The sequence below is a fragment of the Vicia villosa genome, linkage group LG5, assembly GCF_029867415.1.
Source record: "Vicia villosa cultivar HV-30 ecotype Madison, WI linkage group LG5, Vvil1.0, whole genome shotgun sequence".
Taxonomy (NCBI): domain Eukaryota; kingdom Viridiplantae; phylum Streptophyta; class Magnoliopsida; order Fabales; family Fabaceae; genus Vicia; species Vicia villosa.
The window spans coordinates 103199058-103214718 of record NC_081184.1 but is presented as its reverse complement, the minus strand read 5'-3'; the positions used below and the strand labels follow the sequence as shown (position 1 = coordinate 103214718).

Here is a 15661-nt window from a genome sequence, read left to right as displayed (position 1 = left end):
CCGGGGGGACAAACACATGTTTTAGTTATTATTTATTTTGCTGAATTTTATTGGTGTTTTACATTCAAACTGAAATTTTGAAGTTGTTTTGCGTTGATGCGAAGATGCTACGATTTAACTTGATTTTTCGGGAAGTTTGTGAGTCCGCTGTGTGGTTAATTTTATTTGATGAAATGACTTTTAAGGATTAAATTATTTGTTATAAGTTTGTCCGTTTTGATTAAAGGTGTTATGTATCTATATTGAAGGCGTGAATGCAGTATATGATTTAAATGTCGAAATGTGATATCCATGTGAATGTTTTGGAATTTCTATACTCTGATCATCGTATAATTTCTATGGTAGAATTGAGGTGTTACATTATCCATAATCGAAGTGATCATCTGTAGGCGCTGCTAGTAATCAACATCAGGTAGAGGTGGTGGCATGTCGTCGGCAGGTATCCCAACATCGAAAGGCATAACATCATCTGCATGGTCAACAAGTTAGATGATGCGATGGTGTGATATAATGAGGTACCGCTCTAGGTAATCATCCTCACACTGCGAGTCGTACTTAACCCTCATTGTGCCATATATTACGGCACGGGAAGAGCCGATGATGTTACTTTGAAACCACTTGTCAATGCCCGAAGCTGAAGCATCCATAATTGGTTGTGGAATGCTCTAGACACAACCATATTGTCGCAGACACCTCTTAGGAAAGTGTCTAGCGACCAAGGTCTTCTACCGCATATAACCACAAAATAAAGATGATTCATCAAACTCACAATTGACTTTGTGACATGTGTATGGTGTCTAGACGATATCATCTATTGTCAGCGCATCAAGCCTCATCTTGTACTCCATAACACCACCTGGATGTGCTTGCCTAGCCTTGCATCTCCTCACTCATGAAGTGGCCGCCTCTATATAATGCACCCTCCTATCATAGGTGGTGGGGAAATGCTCGTATATCCATCACTGATAAAAGAACACAAACACAACAAATAATAATTAAGAAATGTTATTTGTAACAATTAAATAAGAACTACACTACAAATAACAATTTCTACTATACTTGGAATAGACTTAAATAACTAGCAAGTTGTTTGGTCTAAAAAATAGTTGCAACTCCAAATCACTTTTACAAAAATTGCAAGTATAGTAGAAATTGATGCGCCAATAAGTCTAAAATTGCAAAATTTATGTTAATGCACGTGCCCGTAAAAGCCTTCATAAAAAATGGGGCGGGGCGGTTAAATTAGAGGATGAGGGACTAAAACCTGTGCCCTCCCCTCACAAAAGTGCAGTAAAAACAAGCATTCCTAACAGGCCGATCCCGTTTTGCCACCCTTACTTTATACCTCGAATTTAAACAATAATCGAGGGGTAAAGTCCTGTTTATAAAATTTTAATTTTAACCTGTTTTTTTTTTTCCGTTTTAATCTACAAAGCACTAACTTTTTTTGACAAATTCTAAATCTTCCTCATCATCATTAACACTAACACCTATAACAACAACAAAAACAAAATCAATAGAATCCTTAAACATTAAATCTCACAACAAAACAACAACAACAAAATCCATGGAATCTTTAAATGTTAAATCTCAACGACAACAACAATAATTAAACAAAATCAATAGAATACTTAAACATTAAATCTCGAAACAGAAGTAACAACAACAATAACAACAATAACAACAAAATCCATGGAGTCTTTAAATATTAAATCTCAACAACATCAGCAATAACGACAAATAAACAAAATCAATAGAATCGTTAAATACAAAATTTATACAACAACAACAACAATATTAAACATTGTACTTGATAAGCGATTAAAGAATTTATACTATATGGGTAGAAAAGAATAAATTCCTGCTCTTGCTTTCATTATCATTGTTTTCAATATGTTAAGATAAAATTTCAGCACTTTGCATCCAAGATGGATAATTGTGGCATTCACATTTTGATTGGCTAGTGAGAGTTCGTGCGGATCATTAATGTTTCATGTGGATTGATGAGTTGGAAATGTCTTGACCATTGTTACTTTATAATTGGACGGCAAATATTCGTTACTTAATTTTTTTTTATTAAATTGGTCATAAAAAACACGCTACTTTACCCCTTAGTTTTTAGCGAAATCGAGGTAATAATTTTAAAAAATTAAAAGGTAATATTGATCACGGGTTCAATCCTTAGAAGGTGCATTTTTTTATTTTCAAAATTGCGTTATTGTTTACCTCGGTTTTTAACAAAAATCGAAGGGTAAAGTCCTGTTGAAAGAAATTAAAAAGTGATAAAGTGTAGTTGTTGGAATTCGAAGACATTTGGAGTGGAACTGAAGTAGTAAGTAGAAAAGCTCCAGTCGCATGGGACAAAGTCTATGAGCCAAAGAATGTTGGTGGACTCAATATCACATCACTACCGGTTTGGAATAAAGGAACAGTGGGAAAGTTGCTTATGAATATCCAAGCAAAAACTGACAAACTTTGGATTAGGTGGTTGGATACATACTACATCAAGGGACAAGATGTTATGACATGACAGGTAGCTCCTAGTTTTGCTCATGGATTATGAAGAAAATTATGAAGATCAGGGACACTTTCAGAAATATTAGACATTGGGCAGATGCGATACAATAGGGTAAGTACATAACTAGCACAATGTACAAATAACTCAAAGGCAGTAGAAGTCAAGTTCAATGGAAGAAAGTCATATTCAATAACTATGCAAGGCCTCGAGCGATATTTACCTTTGGATGGATCTAATAGGGAATCTCCCTACTCGGGACAAGTTATGCAGATTTGACATGATTGTGGAGTAGAATTGTTGTTTTTGTGATAATGATGAAAGCATCAACCACATTTTCTTCAGCTGTAAGGGAACCAAACAGATTTAAAGCAAAATGCTACAATGACTTGGAATAGGGAGACACCCTATGGACTAGAATGGAGAAATTAAATGGTTGGTGACTAAATCAAAGAAGAAGGGACTCAGAAGTCAAGTTGTAAAAATTGCACTAGCTGGGACGGTTTATACAATATGGAGAAGTAGAAATGAAAAGATTTCTACCCAAAAAGATCAAAATCCAAGAATCATTGATGAGATTAGACACAGTGTAAAAATTAAGAGTAGTATACATAGAAAACTACGTTCACATATTACCCAATATGCTTAGTTGAGTCAAGTTGGAATTACCTGGATCCTAGTGATCAGTGTGTATGAACTGTTTTTGGATAATGATAAATTAATGCTTTGACTAAAAAAAAAAGAGTGTTCCAAGATTTTTTATGAGCTATTGGAAAAATATAATGGTTATGTTCATTTGTGAAACAAATACTATATCTAGAGATGATAATTATACATATATCCGATGAGTATCCGCAAAAATTACCTACAATAGGTAGGGTAAAAGCTAAAAGTATAGGTACGGATGCGGGGATGGATAATTATCCACTAAAATAAAGCAGGTGTGGATGCAGGTAAGGGTACCTTAGTATCCATTCCGCTTCATATCCGCACAATGTACCTTAGTATCCAGTCCGCTTCATACCCGCACAATGTATAGTCTTTAAAAAATAAATCACCATTAAATTTTTTGTTCATGTAGTTAAAAATATAAAAAGGATATTTTTTAATTTTTTAATTTATTTTTACTAGAATTGCAAATAACATATAGGAGTATGAATACTTAGATACCCATATGATACGAGTACGAGTATAAAAGTTGGTGCCCATGAGGGTATCATTTCGGATACGAGGATTTTTTCAAATTATAGATATAGAGATGATACTATAGTACACTACCAAAATCATACCCATTGCCATCCCTAACTATAATATATGTTTCTTTATTTGTTTAAAATTTATATGTTTTAATGTGCTTATTCTTAATAAAGAATTGATTTAGATTTGTGTAAGCTTTTGTTCTTAATATGAATTTAAAAAGTGCATTTTTTTCTTCAAATTCTTAGTACTCATAATAAATAGTTGTATAAATAGTTGGATACAGGTACCTTTATTACAAATTAATTAAATTTTTTAGTTTATTTAGAAAAAATAATTTAAAAGTTGACATGACAATAAATATTTTTTTTAATGAATGAGACTATGTGTATCCAACTAAACATTTTAATCCGAACGAATGTGCCACCTAATCTAATCGTTGACTAAAATAGTCAAGAATGAGGAGATATTATAGCCCTTATATTTTTGAATTGACTTTCCACTCAAGTCCATCAATAAATAATAAATAATTTTATTACAATTTAAAAATCTTCACACCTTCTTAAAAATGTGTTATACACTTATACCTAACCTAACTCTATTATACTACTTAACATGATACTCCTCTTTGAATTATATCTTGTTTGATTAAAGAAGCACACTCATTCATTGTATATGATAGCACCATAAGAAATACAACTTTTAAATGAGCACCACTCATTCATTATACATAACAATATCATGAGAAATATACATGTTTAGTTTCCCCTTTTTATTTGCAAAAAAAATATTCCTATCTTCAAACCCCAATTTATATTTAAATGGAAAAAATAAGACTAGTTGATTATTACTAAGAAATACTTTACCTACTACATTTTTTTATATACGTTTATTATTAAAAAATAAAAATAAATAAAAAAATTTCACAAAGGCGTGTTTTGCACCTGAGCACGAGCACACCGAAACGCAGCCCGGACGTGTTGCCGCAAACTAACCGTATTGGATAATCGTGGATAGGTCCGCAACTTTGTAAGTGGAGCGAGATTGGTTCTGGTTTTGGGTCTCTTTGGTCAAAATAAACAACGGAAGCACGCAACGCAACTCATCCTCCCACAATAAACGTTTTCGTAAAGTCGGTGGCGTCATTCCAAACCCTAATCGCCACCGTCTCGATTCTGTTACCTGGTTTGTTTCTTCCTATTTCAGCTCAATTCATGCTAATCGAATCGGTTTTTTTCGGATTGATTTTGATTTCACTCGTTAACTCGATCGATTTTCGTTTTGATTTGATCAGAATCATTGCTCCTGCGGCGTCAGTATGCGTTTAGCTTCGTTGTAGATAGATTATCTCGTTGTTGATTCGGTTTTGTGCTCAATTATTAGGTTTGAGGACATGGATTTGGTAACAACTGTCAAGGTATTTGACATGTGCTTTTACTTTTCTTTACCTGTTTATATTTATATTTATATTTATGCTTCAATTTCATATGTGCTCTTAGTTTTCTTTTCTTAGTTTTCTTTACATGATTATTTTTATGCTTCAATTTCATAGAGAAAGATAATCTATGAAGCACGGACACCTGAACACCACTCCGAACATGACACTGGTAATAGTTTGAAGAAGTAAGGAAATTAAACTTAATCACAAGTGTGGATATCGGTGTCGGACACAGGCACATCATAGATAACAGATTTTCATTATCAACTGATATGATTCCTTATGAATTTCATTGATTTTCCATGTGTTGTAATTTGAGGTTACTCTACTCTTTATTGATTCAGAAAATGAGCTAGATGGGTTTAGAGGTTTAGATGGCATTTTTACTGAACAATTATATATGAAATATATATAGGGGTGCATATTTTGACTGGTTGGATTTCATGTGTTATTTAGTTTTAGCTAACAGGGAAGCATTATACTAAGGTGTTCATTATGTGCTTTTACCTTTCCTTTCTTTTAAATCAATCACTGTTTTTTACATGACTTATAGTTTGTGTAAGTATTTTACACTTTGTGAAGAACATGATTTCATAGTTAGATGCTTTTTAAGTTTATTTTATTATGATTATGATTCTATTATAGAAACGAAATGAAATATAGATACATAGCTATTATATTTTTTCACTTGAATTTCTATTACATTACTTCTGCAAACTCTGGCATATTTGAATTCTTGCTCTTTTTGTTCTTATTAGGTTTATGTTAGTGTTAAGTTTTAATTCACTGAAATGTTAATAATTATTATGCTCCTGACATCTCTTGTAGGAGAAATTAACATATTTCCGTATAAAAGAGCTCAAAGATGTGCTGACACAGTTAGGACTTTCAAAGCAGGGAAAGAAGCAGGTGCGGCAATTAAACTATTACCAAATCTGCCATTAGTTATTTATTTGGCTTTTTCTACAAAACATGAATGCTACTAACTTCAGTTTGAAGTCCATGTGCTATTTCCTTTTTAATCTTGAATTTAAATGATGTCTTGGAGTTTTGAGATGATGTGGTAATGCCAGTGCTTCTTCTTCTGTAGGACCTCGTTGATCGGATATTATCCATTCTCTCAGATGAGCAAGGTAAAATTATACCTGGATTCTTTGGGTCCAATTCTATCTTTATATTTCTCTACTATGCTTTTGTCTGGGTTGTCATAATATAATACCTAGGTATTGGAAGTTTCAACAATAACTGCATATGAAAATGTAGATTCTATAATACGAATCATTTACTAAATTGGCTTTATCTGCATTGGTTTGTATATCTCTTCCAATATCCCATTGGAATTAGCGATTATAGTTATTATAGTAATTGTCCTTTGTGCAACTTTAGATTTAGGCCAAGGCCCTATTCCCCCGCAATGATTATCAGATAAATTCAAGCTGTTTGCATTTATCCAGGCTTCTCTTTGTACCCAAATTTCTTTTATTTCCCCCTTCTCTTTTATATGCTCCACAGTCTAATATTTTGAAATGGTGGTTATTTTCATGTGTTATTCGATCATATAGCGTTTGTTGTATTGTGCATGTAATTTATTTTGTGATCTTACTACTTGGGATCGGTTTCCTCGTGTTCCTTCATCCTCTCTCCTGTAAACTAAGAAACCTGTTACTTTTGTTCCAGCTTCCAAATTGTGGTCTAGGAAGAATGCTGTTGGGAAAGAACAGGTGGCAAAATTAGTGGACGACACATATAGGTCAGTTGTAGCACCTAGGAGCAATGGTTGATATCATTTTCTTGCTTTAATGTCAAAACTTAAAATGCTTGGATGTATTCACAGAAATGATGTGGTACTTCGTTATTAGGTCTGGTTTGGCTTGATTATGCTGCTTCTAGTATTCTTTTATCCTTTCGCTTGGCTTGGCTATTACTTCACTGGAACTTTTGTATTTTGCATTTACCCAGGAAAATGCAGATATCAGGGGCCACTGATCTAGCATCAAAGGGTCAGGTTGTGTCAGATAGTAGTAATGTGAAGGTTAAAGCTGAAGTTGACGATTCCCTTCAAATTCAGTCAGCCGCACCTATAACTACAACTACAACTACAACTACAAAGATTCGTTGTCTTTGTGGAAGTACATTGGAAACAGAAGATTTGATCAAGGTGAAACATTTAATATGGTTCTTTGTTCTCTATGGTCCATAAAATTGTATGCAATTGTACACACATTTCTTTATTGATAATAACCATCTAACTACTGTGTCCATTTTTTTGTGATCACGTGTAATTTTCATTAAGACCTCATGCATGTTGCTTACATTTGATAACTTTAGTACTCCAACTTTTCTCATCTTAATGCAGTGCGATGATGCAAGATGCCAAGTGTGGCAACACGTCAGTTGCGTTATTATTCCGGAGAAACCTATGGAAGGCATCCCACCAGTTCCAGATAAATTTTATTGTGAACTATGTCGACTCAGTCGTGCAGACCCGTATGTCATGTTCCCTTCTTATTTTAGTTAATAGCTGTGTCATGGAGTGAATGATAATGGTTTGTTTGAATTTTTTTATCTTCATGAATTAGTGCTAATTTTTTATTTTTAAATTTGTATTAAGGGTTTTACTGAAACAGTTTTAGCGGGAGGTTGTGATTGTAGTACTCAGCTGATGGTTTAATGAACTGGTCTTTCTTTGTAGTTGTGACATGGTACCGGGTTGCATTGTTATAATTTTATTATTGACATGCTGTTATTGTTTCCCCAATGTGACCCATTAATAGTTGTAGAGGTTGTGAGTATGTTTAAGTTTACTCTTCTACTATAATGTTATTTCTTAATCTGCAAGTTACGTCTACAGAATACAGATTCTGATACTTACTATTTAGCCTTTTTATGAAGGTTCTCTGTCCCTTATATTATTTAGCATTTTTACTTTGTTGTCACTAATTTCGTGCTTTCTGCTGTTCTCTCTCGTATAGGTTTTGGGTTTCAGTATCACATCCTTTGTTACCTGTAAAGTTGACCACAACCAGTATTCCAACTGATGGGTGAGTACATGGTGTGAATATATTGAAAATCAGACATAGTTGGTGAAGTTGTGTTCATTTGCTTTGTAGTAAAGTAAATGTCTTGTTTAATATACAGCATCATTCTGGCTGGCATACTAGAATTTGGGGGTTGGGACATTGCTATTAGTTACCGGGCATGGGTGCAATGCATATTTTTTGCTTGGCTGTAAACTTTTCATTAATTTCTATAAGGTTATATAGACAGAGACATGTATTTAATTCTATTTGCAGAGACTGTAATGGTATATCCATTTTCTATTTATGTTTTGTTGATTGAAATTCCATGGTGGTTGAATTTTCTTTTTTGAGGTGGAATTACTCCTGGACAAGAAACTTCCAATAAGTGAAGATTTCCTACTAGGCTAGTAAACTTCACTGTCTTCCCAAGACACAATCAAATGACTCTGAACAATTGTTTGCGTCTATTGTTATAAACTAAATATCAATGCAGTTTTTTGCTTGGTTGGCCTAAACCATATTTCTGTTTGAATTGTTCAGTTCCAACCCAGTACAGTGCGTGGAGAGAACATTTCAATTCACAAGAGCAGACAAAGACATGGTTTCAAAACAAGAGTTTGATGTTGAGGTTGGTTTGGATTTTCAGTGCTTGTAGGTTAATCCATAACTTTCTTGTTTGGTTTGCTTATTTTGAAAAATGATGTTTAGGCCTGGTGTATGCTTCTGAACGACAAGGTTCCATTTAGGATGCAATGGCCACAGTATACAGACCTAGCGGTCAATGGTACATTAATATTTTTCAATATCTCCTTGCTTGTTTTTTGTATCATGTTGTAGTTTTAGTTTTAATTTTCCCTGCTTATGTGATGCAATAGAATACCATATGTTTTCTTGTAATTGCATCGGAATTTGTTCTCATTAACTCTGACTATACAGGCCTTCCTGTTCGAACAACTAATAGACCCGGTTCACAATTGCTCGGGGCTAATGGTCGCGATGATGGTCCAATTGTGAGTTGTCATTATTATTGACTTGTATAAGTGTATAACTATTCTGACTATGGACTCCTTCACTATTTATGTTTTATTTATTGTTAAATTTTAATTGACTTATTATGTTTCTCCTTTGTCAGATCACAGCGCATACAAAAGATGGAATTAATAAGATTTCCTTAACAGTATGTGACGCTCGCATTTTTTGTTTAGGTGTTCGCATTGTAAGAAGGCGCAATTTGCAACAGGTAGATTGCGTTCTAAACTTCATTCTGAGCAAGATTTTTTGAATGACTATTGATACCTTGTGGTGCTGAATAATAAATTTGATATTTTAAGTTTTCCTTGTACAGTGTCAGTCCAAAGTTCCTGATATTGATCCCAATTCGTTGGTTTCCTTAAATTTGAAATTTAGAAATGTACTATGCTTTTGTGGATGTGATTATCTTCTTTGTTAATTTTAAATAACACCTTGCTGTCAGAAAGCACAACCATGTATGACCTTGAGTGTTGCTTCTACTCCAAAATTAAAATATTTTGACTTTTTGTGGTTGTATTTTGGTTACCATTTGGGTTTACGTTGTTAGATCACAAGATTTTTCTTTATGTTGAAATATCACATCAGCTAGAGGTATGGTTAAGCTGGCCCTTATATAACTCTGGACAATTCTCACCTATGAAACTAGCTTTTGGAGTTGACTTAGGTTAAAAGCTCAATGTCTAAGTTTGTACTGGAATCTATCCTAGATCTGTTACTGGTTGAGTTATACTACCCGCATTTGTCCAAGTTCTAAATGTCGAGTCTTGGGTGCTAGGGGGTATATTACGATACCACATTGACTAAAGATATGGCTGAAGTTGTCCTTGTAAGGTTTGGGTGATTCTCGTCCTCCAAGCTAGATTTTGAAGTTGAGTTAGGCCTAAAATCCAAATTCCAAGCCTTAACATTTTAACTTAAGTTGTTTCACATAATAATTTGTTGCAAGTAGTTTTACATACAACTACTTCCTTTGCATTAATGCCATACATCCGTCGTTAAATAGTTTAGTCTCTGTTGTCTAGATCCTAAACTTAATTCCAAAGGAGTCTGATGGTGAGCATTTTGAAGATGCTCTTGCACGCGTTTGTCGTTGTGTCGGGGGTGGAAATGCAGCTGACAATGCTGACAGTGACAGTGATTTGGAAGTGGTTTCAGATACTTTTGGCATTAACCTTCGTTGTCCGGTATGGCTTTTGTATCTTGCATTATATTTGTAAGTTTGTTATATATGAAGTCCTTCTAATCAGTTTTTTAATTAACATTTACAGATGAGTGGTTCAAGAATGAAGATTGCTGGAAGATTCAAACCTTGCATTCACATGGGTTGTTTTGATCTTGAAGTTTTTGTGGAAATGAATCAACGTTCAAGAAAAGTAGGATTGTGACAAATGACATGATTTGTGTGTTCCCCTCCATTGTGATTTTTTGTCTGATGTAGAATTGAATTGTTTCTGCAGTGGCAATGCCCTATATGTCTCAAAAACTATGCATTGGAGAATATCATCATTGATCCTTATTTCAATCGCATCACTTCTCTGGTAATTTCTTAAAAAACCATTTCTATGCTCATAAGTCTTAAATTTGAAAAATAAGAGTCGTCATTTATTTGGTTTTCTGGTACAGATGATTAATTGCGGCGAAGATGTTACAGAGGTTGAGGTTAAACCTGATGGCTCTTGGCGTGTTAAGACAAAGAGTGAAAGTGAACGTCTGGATTTAGGGAATCTTGGCCGATGGCACTTTCCTGATGGATCCCTCTGTGCTTCTACTGATGGAGATATCAAAAGAGTAGAATCATTGAAGCAAGTAAAACAGGAAGGTTTTTCAGACGGACCTGCAGGTTTAAAACTTGGCATTAGAAAGAATCGCAATGGAATTTGGGAAGTTAGTAAGCCGGAGGGTACAAACACCTCTTCTGGTCATAGATTAAAAGAGGTTTTTGGAAATCCTGATCATGTTGTTATTCCAATGAGTAGCAGTGGCACCGGAAGTGGTCGGGATGGTGATGATCCCAGTGTTAACCAGGGTGGCGGCGGGCATATTGATTATTCTACTACCAATGGAGTTGAGATGGATTCTCTGTCTCTCAATAATGTTGATTTACCTAGTGGATATACTGCACATAACACATCAGCTCAGATGGGTGGTGCAGAAGTAATTATTCTTAGCGATTCCGAAGAGGACAACGATATATTGGTGACTCCTGCAATTGCAACTAACAACAACATAAATGGTACTGTGGATGGTTACTCCATGCCACCACCTGGAATTATAGACCCATATGCTGAAGATCAGAATCTCGGTGGAAATTCATGCTTAGGCCTTTTTCCTAATGAAGATGATTTTGGGATGTCTTCCTTGTGGCCATTGCCATCAGCAACTCAGACTGGTCCAGGATTCCAATTATTTGGTTCTGATGGAGATGTCACTGATGCATTGGCCCATTTGCAGCATGGTGCTATTAATTGTACCTCACCACTGAATAGTTATGCATTGGCTCCCGAAACTGCTTTGGGATCTAGTAGCCACTTACAAGATTCTTCTGCTGGACGGTCAGATGCTGACTTAAACGGTGGTTTGGTTGACAACCCATTGGCATTTGCTGGAGATGATCCTTCACTTCAGATTTTTCTCCCTACAAGACCAGGTGAGTCATCTGTGCAGAATGAATCGAGAGATCAATCAAATGTCTCCAATGGTGTCTGCACTGAAGATTGGATATCCCTTAGTCTTGGAGGTGGTGCTGCCGGCAGTAATGGCGATGCTTCCACTCAAAATGGATTGAATTCTAGACATCAAGTCCCGGCCAGAGACGGCGGCACTAATACTTTAGCTGATACTGGTTTGTTGCACTCTGACCCATCTAATTAATAAATATTCTTTACCAGCTTGCATCTGTAGTCAATATCTTATAACTAATGTGTGAGTTCGGTCCTAAAATTTAAAGTAGATTATGATTACTTAACATGTCTCCGAGTAAACATAATCTTTGTTACTAAAATACACATTTTCTTATCTTGCACAGAAACCACTATTTATAATTCAATTAAGTTAAGAGTGTAAATAGTTTATTTTTATTCATTAAATACAAACTTTGTTACTATACTCATTACAATTTCTCTTCATTAAATCGTGTGGTTTCTAATGACCAAGTAAATATGAAATCAATGGCCATAAAATGGCCTAAGATTTTACTCTTTCACGGGGACATCAATTAAGGAGCCCGTTCAAAAAACTTAGTTTGGGGCCATCAATTAAGGAGCCCGTTCAAAAAACTTAGTTTGAACAATGATTATCTTGGTTCAAAATAACAGTGGTGATTGGTTGGATTGGGCTGAAAAATAGCAAACCCAATTCATTTAGCTATCTTATAATGTCATCTGATGATTGGGTTGGGCTGGGTTATAAATTAAATCCAATTCATTGTAAATCAGTTTTATTGAAATTTCATCATGTACTAACCAAAACTAAAAAGGAAAACACCATTCGAAAACATAAAATACATGTTTTACACTTGCTTGTGTATGCATTTTTCAAACATTTTCGACAAAATACAAATTCATATTCTGAGTGTGCTAGGCCCTCAGCTGAAGTGGGCTTGAAAAATCATAAGTGGCCCGTTGTATGGAGAGTTTATATGAGAAATAATAGAAGCTAATGAGGTGGTAGAGAGAGAAGGGAAACAGTGTGAGTGGAATTATGAAAGTCATGAAAAGTTGTTTTCTGTTTGTAGGCAGATAATTCCATATTCTCTGAGGAGCACAGCTCTGTGGGTAGTTAGGGAGAGTTTCCCTGCTACTTTTTCCATCTTTTCATCAATATCATACAAGCATTTCAAATATTTTCCATTAAATCTATTTACTGTTTCATTACTTGCTTTCTGATTTGCAACAGAATGTAAGTTCAAATTAAATATTAACATACGAAATGTTAGTTCAGATCCAGGAGAATGTAAGTTCATAAAATAGTTTCAAAAAAGATATTTGGAGTTGCCTGTGTGACTAGGAAAGTTTTGGCTCAGCAGATGGAGTTACCTTGTGTGACTAGGTCACAAGTTTGAGCTATAGAATTATTCTGTTTCAAATACGAGATAAGACTGTACATTAGATTGCTATGTATACTATCTTTTCCAAGATCATGCCTTAGTGGGATTTGTATAATACCAAGTTGTAATTTATTTTTCATTATATGGATTTTCAAATTAGGATTTGAAAACTGATCCAATTCCAATAACTGTTTATGGGGTCGTTTTATTGTGGAAGTTTAGTATAATCAGCATTTTCAAAACAAGTTTACTTTAGAGGGTGTAAAAAAGATGCTGGTTATTTTTTGCATTGAGCACTGCTATACAAATGGTAAGATAGAAACCTTAGATTTTGTTGTGGATATATCCAAGGTATTCCATTCGACTGTGTTAGTCTTCCACATCATATGAATCTTAGTCTATGTTTGGTTCCACGTTTGGAGCATCTAGAGTTGATTCTGGAATCTGGATGTGTAAAATTGATTTTAACATGTTTGGTTGTTATTTAGTAGAATTGGTTTTCCCTCCAGACTTGAAACTAGGATTTGTAGCTCGAGTCCGAACTTGATTTTTACACTAAAATTTATTGTTTAACTCACTTTTATGTTAATATATCCAAACATAAGTCACTTTACATTCAACTCGGTTTTAATAAAAATCAGTTTTACAAAATAAATTCACTCGAAATCAATAATTTTCACCGCTGAACCCAAACACACGCTAAGTTTGTTAAGTGGTTTATCCTAATATTAGTGGTGTCAAATATCGGCCATGGCAGCGCCATATGTCGGGCGTTGTTGTGGGATTTTGCCTCTCTGCAATGGTCCGTCATCCACCATCAATTATACTGCCTACTATTAACCAAGTCAGCCAAATGGCCCATATTTTACTTATAAAGTATAAATTGCTATTTTGATATCCATGTTTAGCATTTTTTCTTGGTTAACCATTTCTCTTTGTGCAGCTTCTTTGCTTCTTGGTATTAATGATGTAAGATCTGACAAAGCAAGTAGACAAAGGTCGGGTAGCCCTTTCACATTTCGTCGCCAAAAACGTTCTGTAAGGCCCCGCCTGTACCTCTCTATTGATGATTCAGATTCGGAATAAAGGTATCAGAATGTGTGTCTCAAGAACTTTAGGGACTCTTAGCACCAGATATTGCATTTAGAAATTGAAGGAAGTTGGAGGCATTTTTGGTCCTCGTAAATTGGCAGTTATGTGTTAAGGCATCTCTGGTGGAATAGCTATAAATTGGCCCTAACGATTGCACCTGCCCTCTTTGGCAATGATATTGGCCGCAAAATTTCTGAATGCTTGATATTGAAGTTGATGGGTTGTGGCCAAGCTATTATTCCTTCAATTTTCGATTATCTACTGAGGGTATGGTGCTGGTTTACTGTATAGTTGGCTATTCAAATTGGTAGTTTAAACTTTCTAATTTGATGGGTGGAGTTTCCCATTAGGAATATTTTATCTGCATTTTTTGGCTCGGCTGAGAGCAAATAACCTGTAAATGTCTAGCCTTCGGATTCAATAGTGAATTTAAGAAGCCTTTCTTGTTCAATGGCACTTTTCTCGACTTGTGCCCAATTTTACATCTGGATTTAAATATTTATTTGTAAATAGTTAGTCACAAAAATGTGTCTAGAATTGTACTTTTTGCTGAGGTTGATGAGAGCAGATCTTGATGTTGTTCTTCCTTCCTGTAAACAATAGTTTTGCAGGATAGCCCTTTAGATGTTTGGGATCTGACTACTATTATCTAAATGAACTATTTCAATGTTCTATCTAGTTGATGAAGGAATGGAAATTGACAGCAGATGTGTAACTCAATATATTAACGAGATTTTGGAGTATAATGGTTTGTTAAAAGGTACAAGTTATTCACAAAAAATGATCTGATGATAAAATGCCGTGATTTATATCTAATCATTTGGTAGTCATCATTGTATTTTTCTCAAGTTATAAGAAATCAGCAAGAAAATAGGGAGTCTGATCTAATGTAATAATGGAGGTATTATAAAAAAAAACTGTTAAAAATGCAATTTATGATTTATACCTAAAAGCAACTCCATTGCAAGAACCACAAAATGACAAATATTTTATTTGAGTGTTTTTTAAGGGAATGATGAGAAGATAAAATTTATGATTAATATATTTTAAATTTTTATAACATTATAAAAATTCAAATGAGTGAAGAATTTATTTTAGTTTTTTAAAATAAAATTTACCATACATTTTTTGAGTTGGTATGAAGATACATATTGCACACTTCTGAGACACTCTATTTTGTCCAAAATTGTGTTCATAATAATCTTTATTTCAAAATTCAGTATTTTACGTTCAAAGAATTTTACGGAGATATATTTTCGGACGAGTTTTAATTAAAATAGCTTACGTCAAACTCTCCTCCCTTCCTTCTTCTTTTGTTACAC

At 34.4% G+C, this 15661-nt stretch overlaps 1 protein-coding gene across 1 annotated transcript; it reads left to right on the top strand.

The window, feature by feature from the left end:
- The first annotated feature begins 4645 nt into the window (after positions 1–4645).
- On the top strand, positions 4646–14993 carry LOC131601919 (E3 SUMO-protein ligase SIZ1-like). Its single transcript, XM_058873849.1, has 17 exons — positions 4646–4897; positions 5007–5129; positions 5979–6059; positions 6241–6283; positions 6828–6900; positions 7110–7308; positions 7507–7637; positions 8123–8191; positions 8711–8798; positions 8879–8954; positions 9107–9180; positions 9303–9410; positions 10225–10386; positions 10471–10575; positions 10660–10740; positions 10826–12044; positions 14191–14993. The coding sequence occupies exons 2-17, from the start codon at positions 5106–5108 to the stop codon at positions 14331–14333; spliced, it is 2676 nt and encodes an 891-aa protein (XP_058729832.1). The 5' UTR covers positions 4646–4897; positions 5007–5105; the 3' UTR covers positions 14334–14993.
- Positions 14994–15661: the final 668 nt, after the last annotated feature.

Coding starts and splice junctions, on each gene's coding strand:
- LOC131601919 (XM_058873849.1), top strand. CDS start 5,106: ATGGATTTGGTAACAACTGTCAAG. Junction 6,284..6,827: donor CATTCTCTCAGATGAGCAAG/GTAAAATTATAC, acceptor CTTTTGTTCCAG/CTTCCAAATTGTGGTCTAGG. Junction 6,901..7,109: donor TTAGTGGACGACACATATAG/GTCAGTTGTAGC, acceptor GCATTTACCCAG/GAAAATGCAGATATCAGGGG.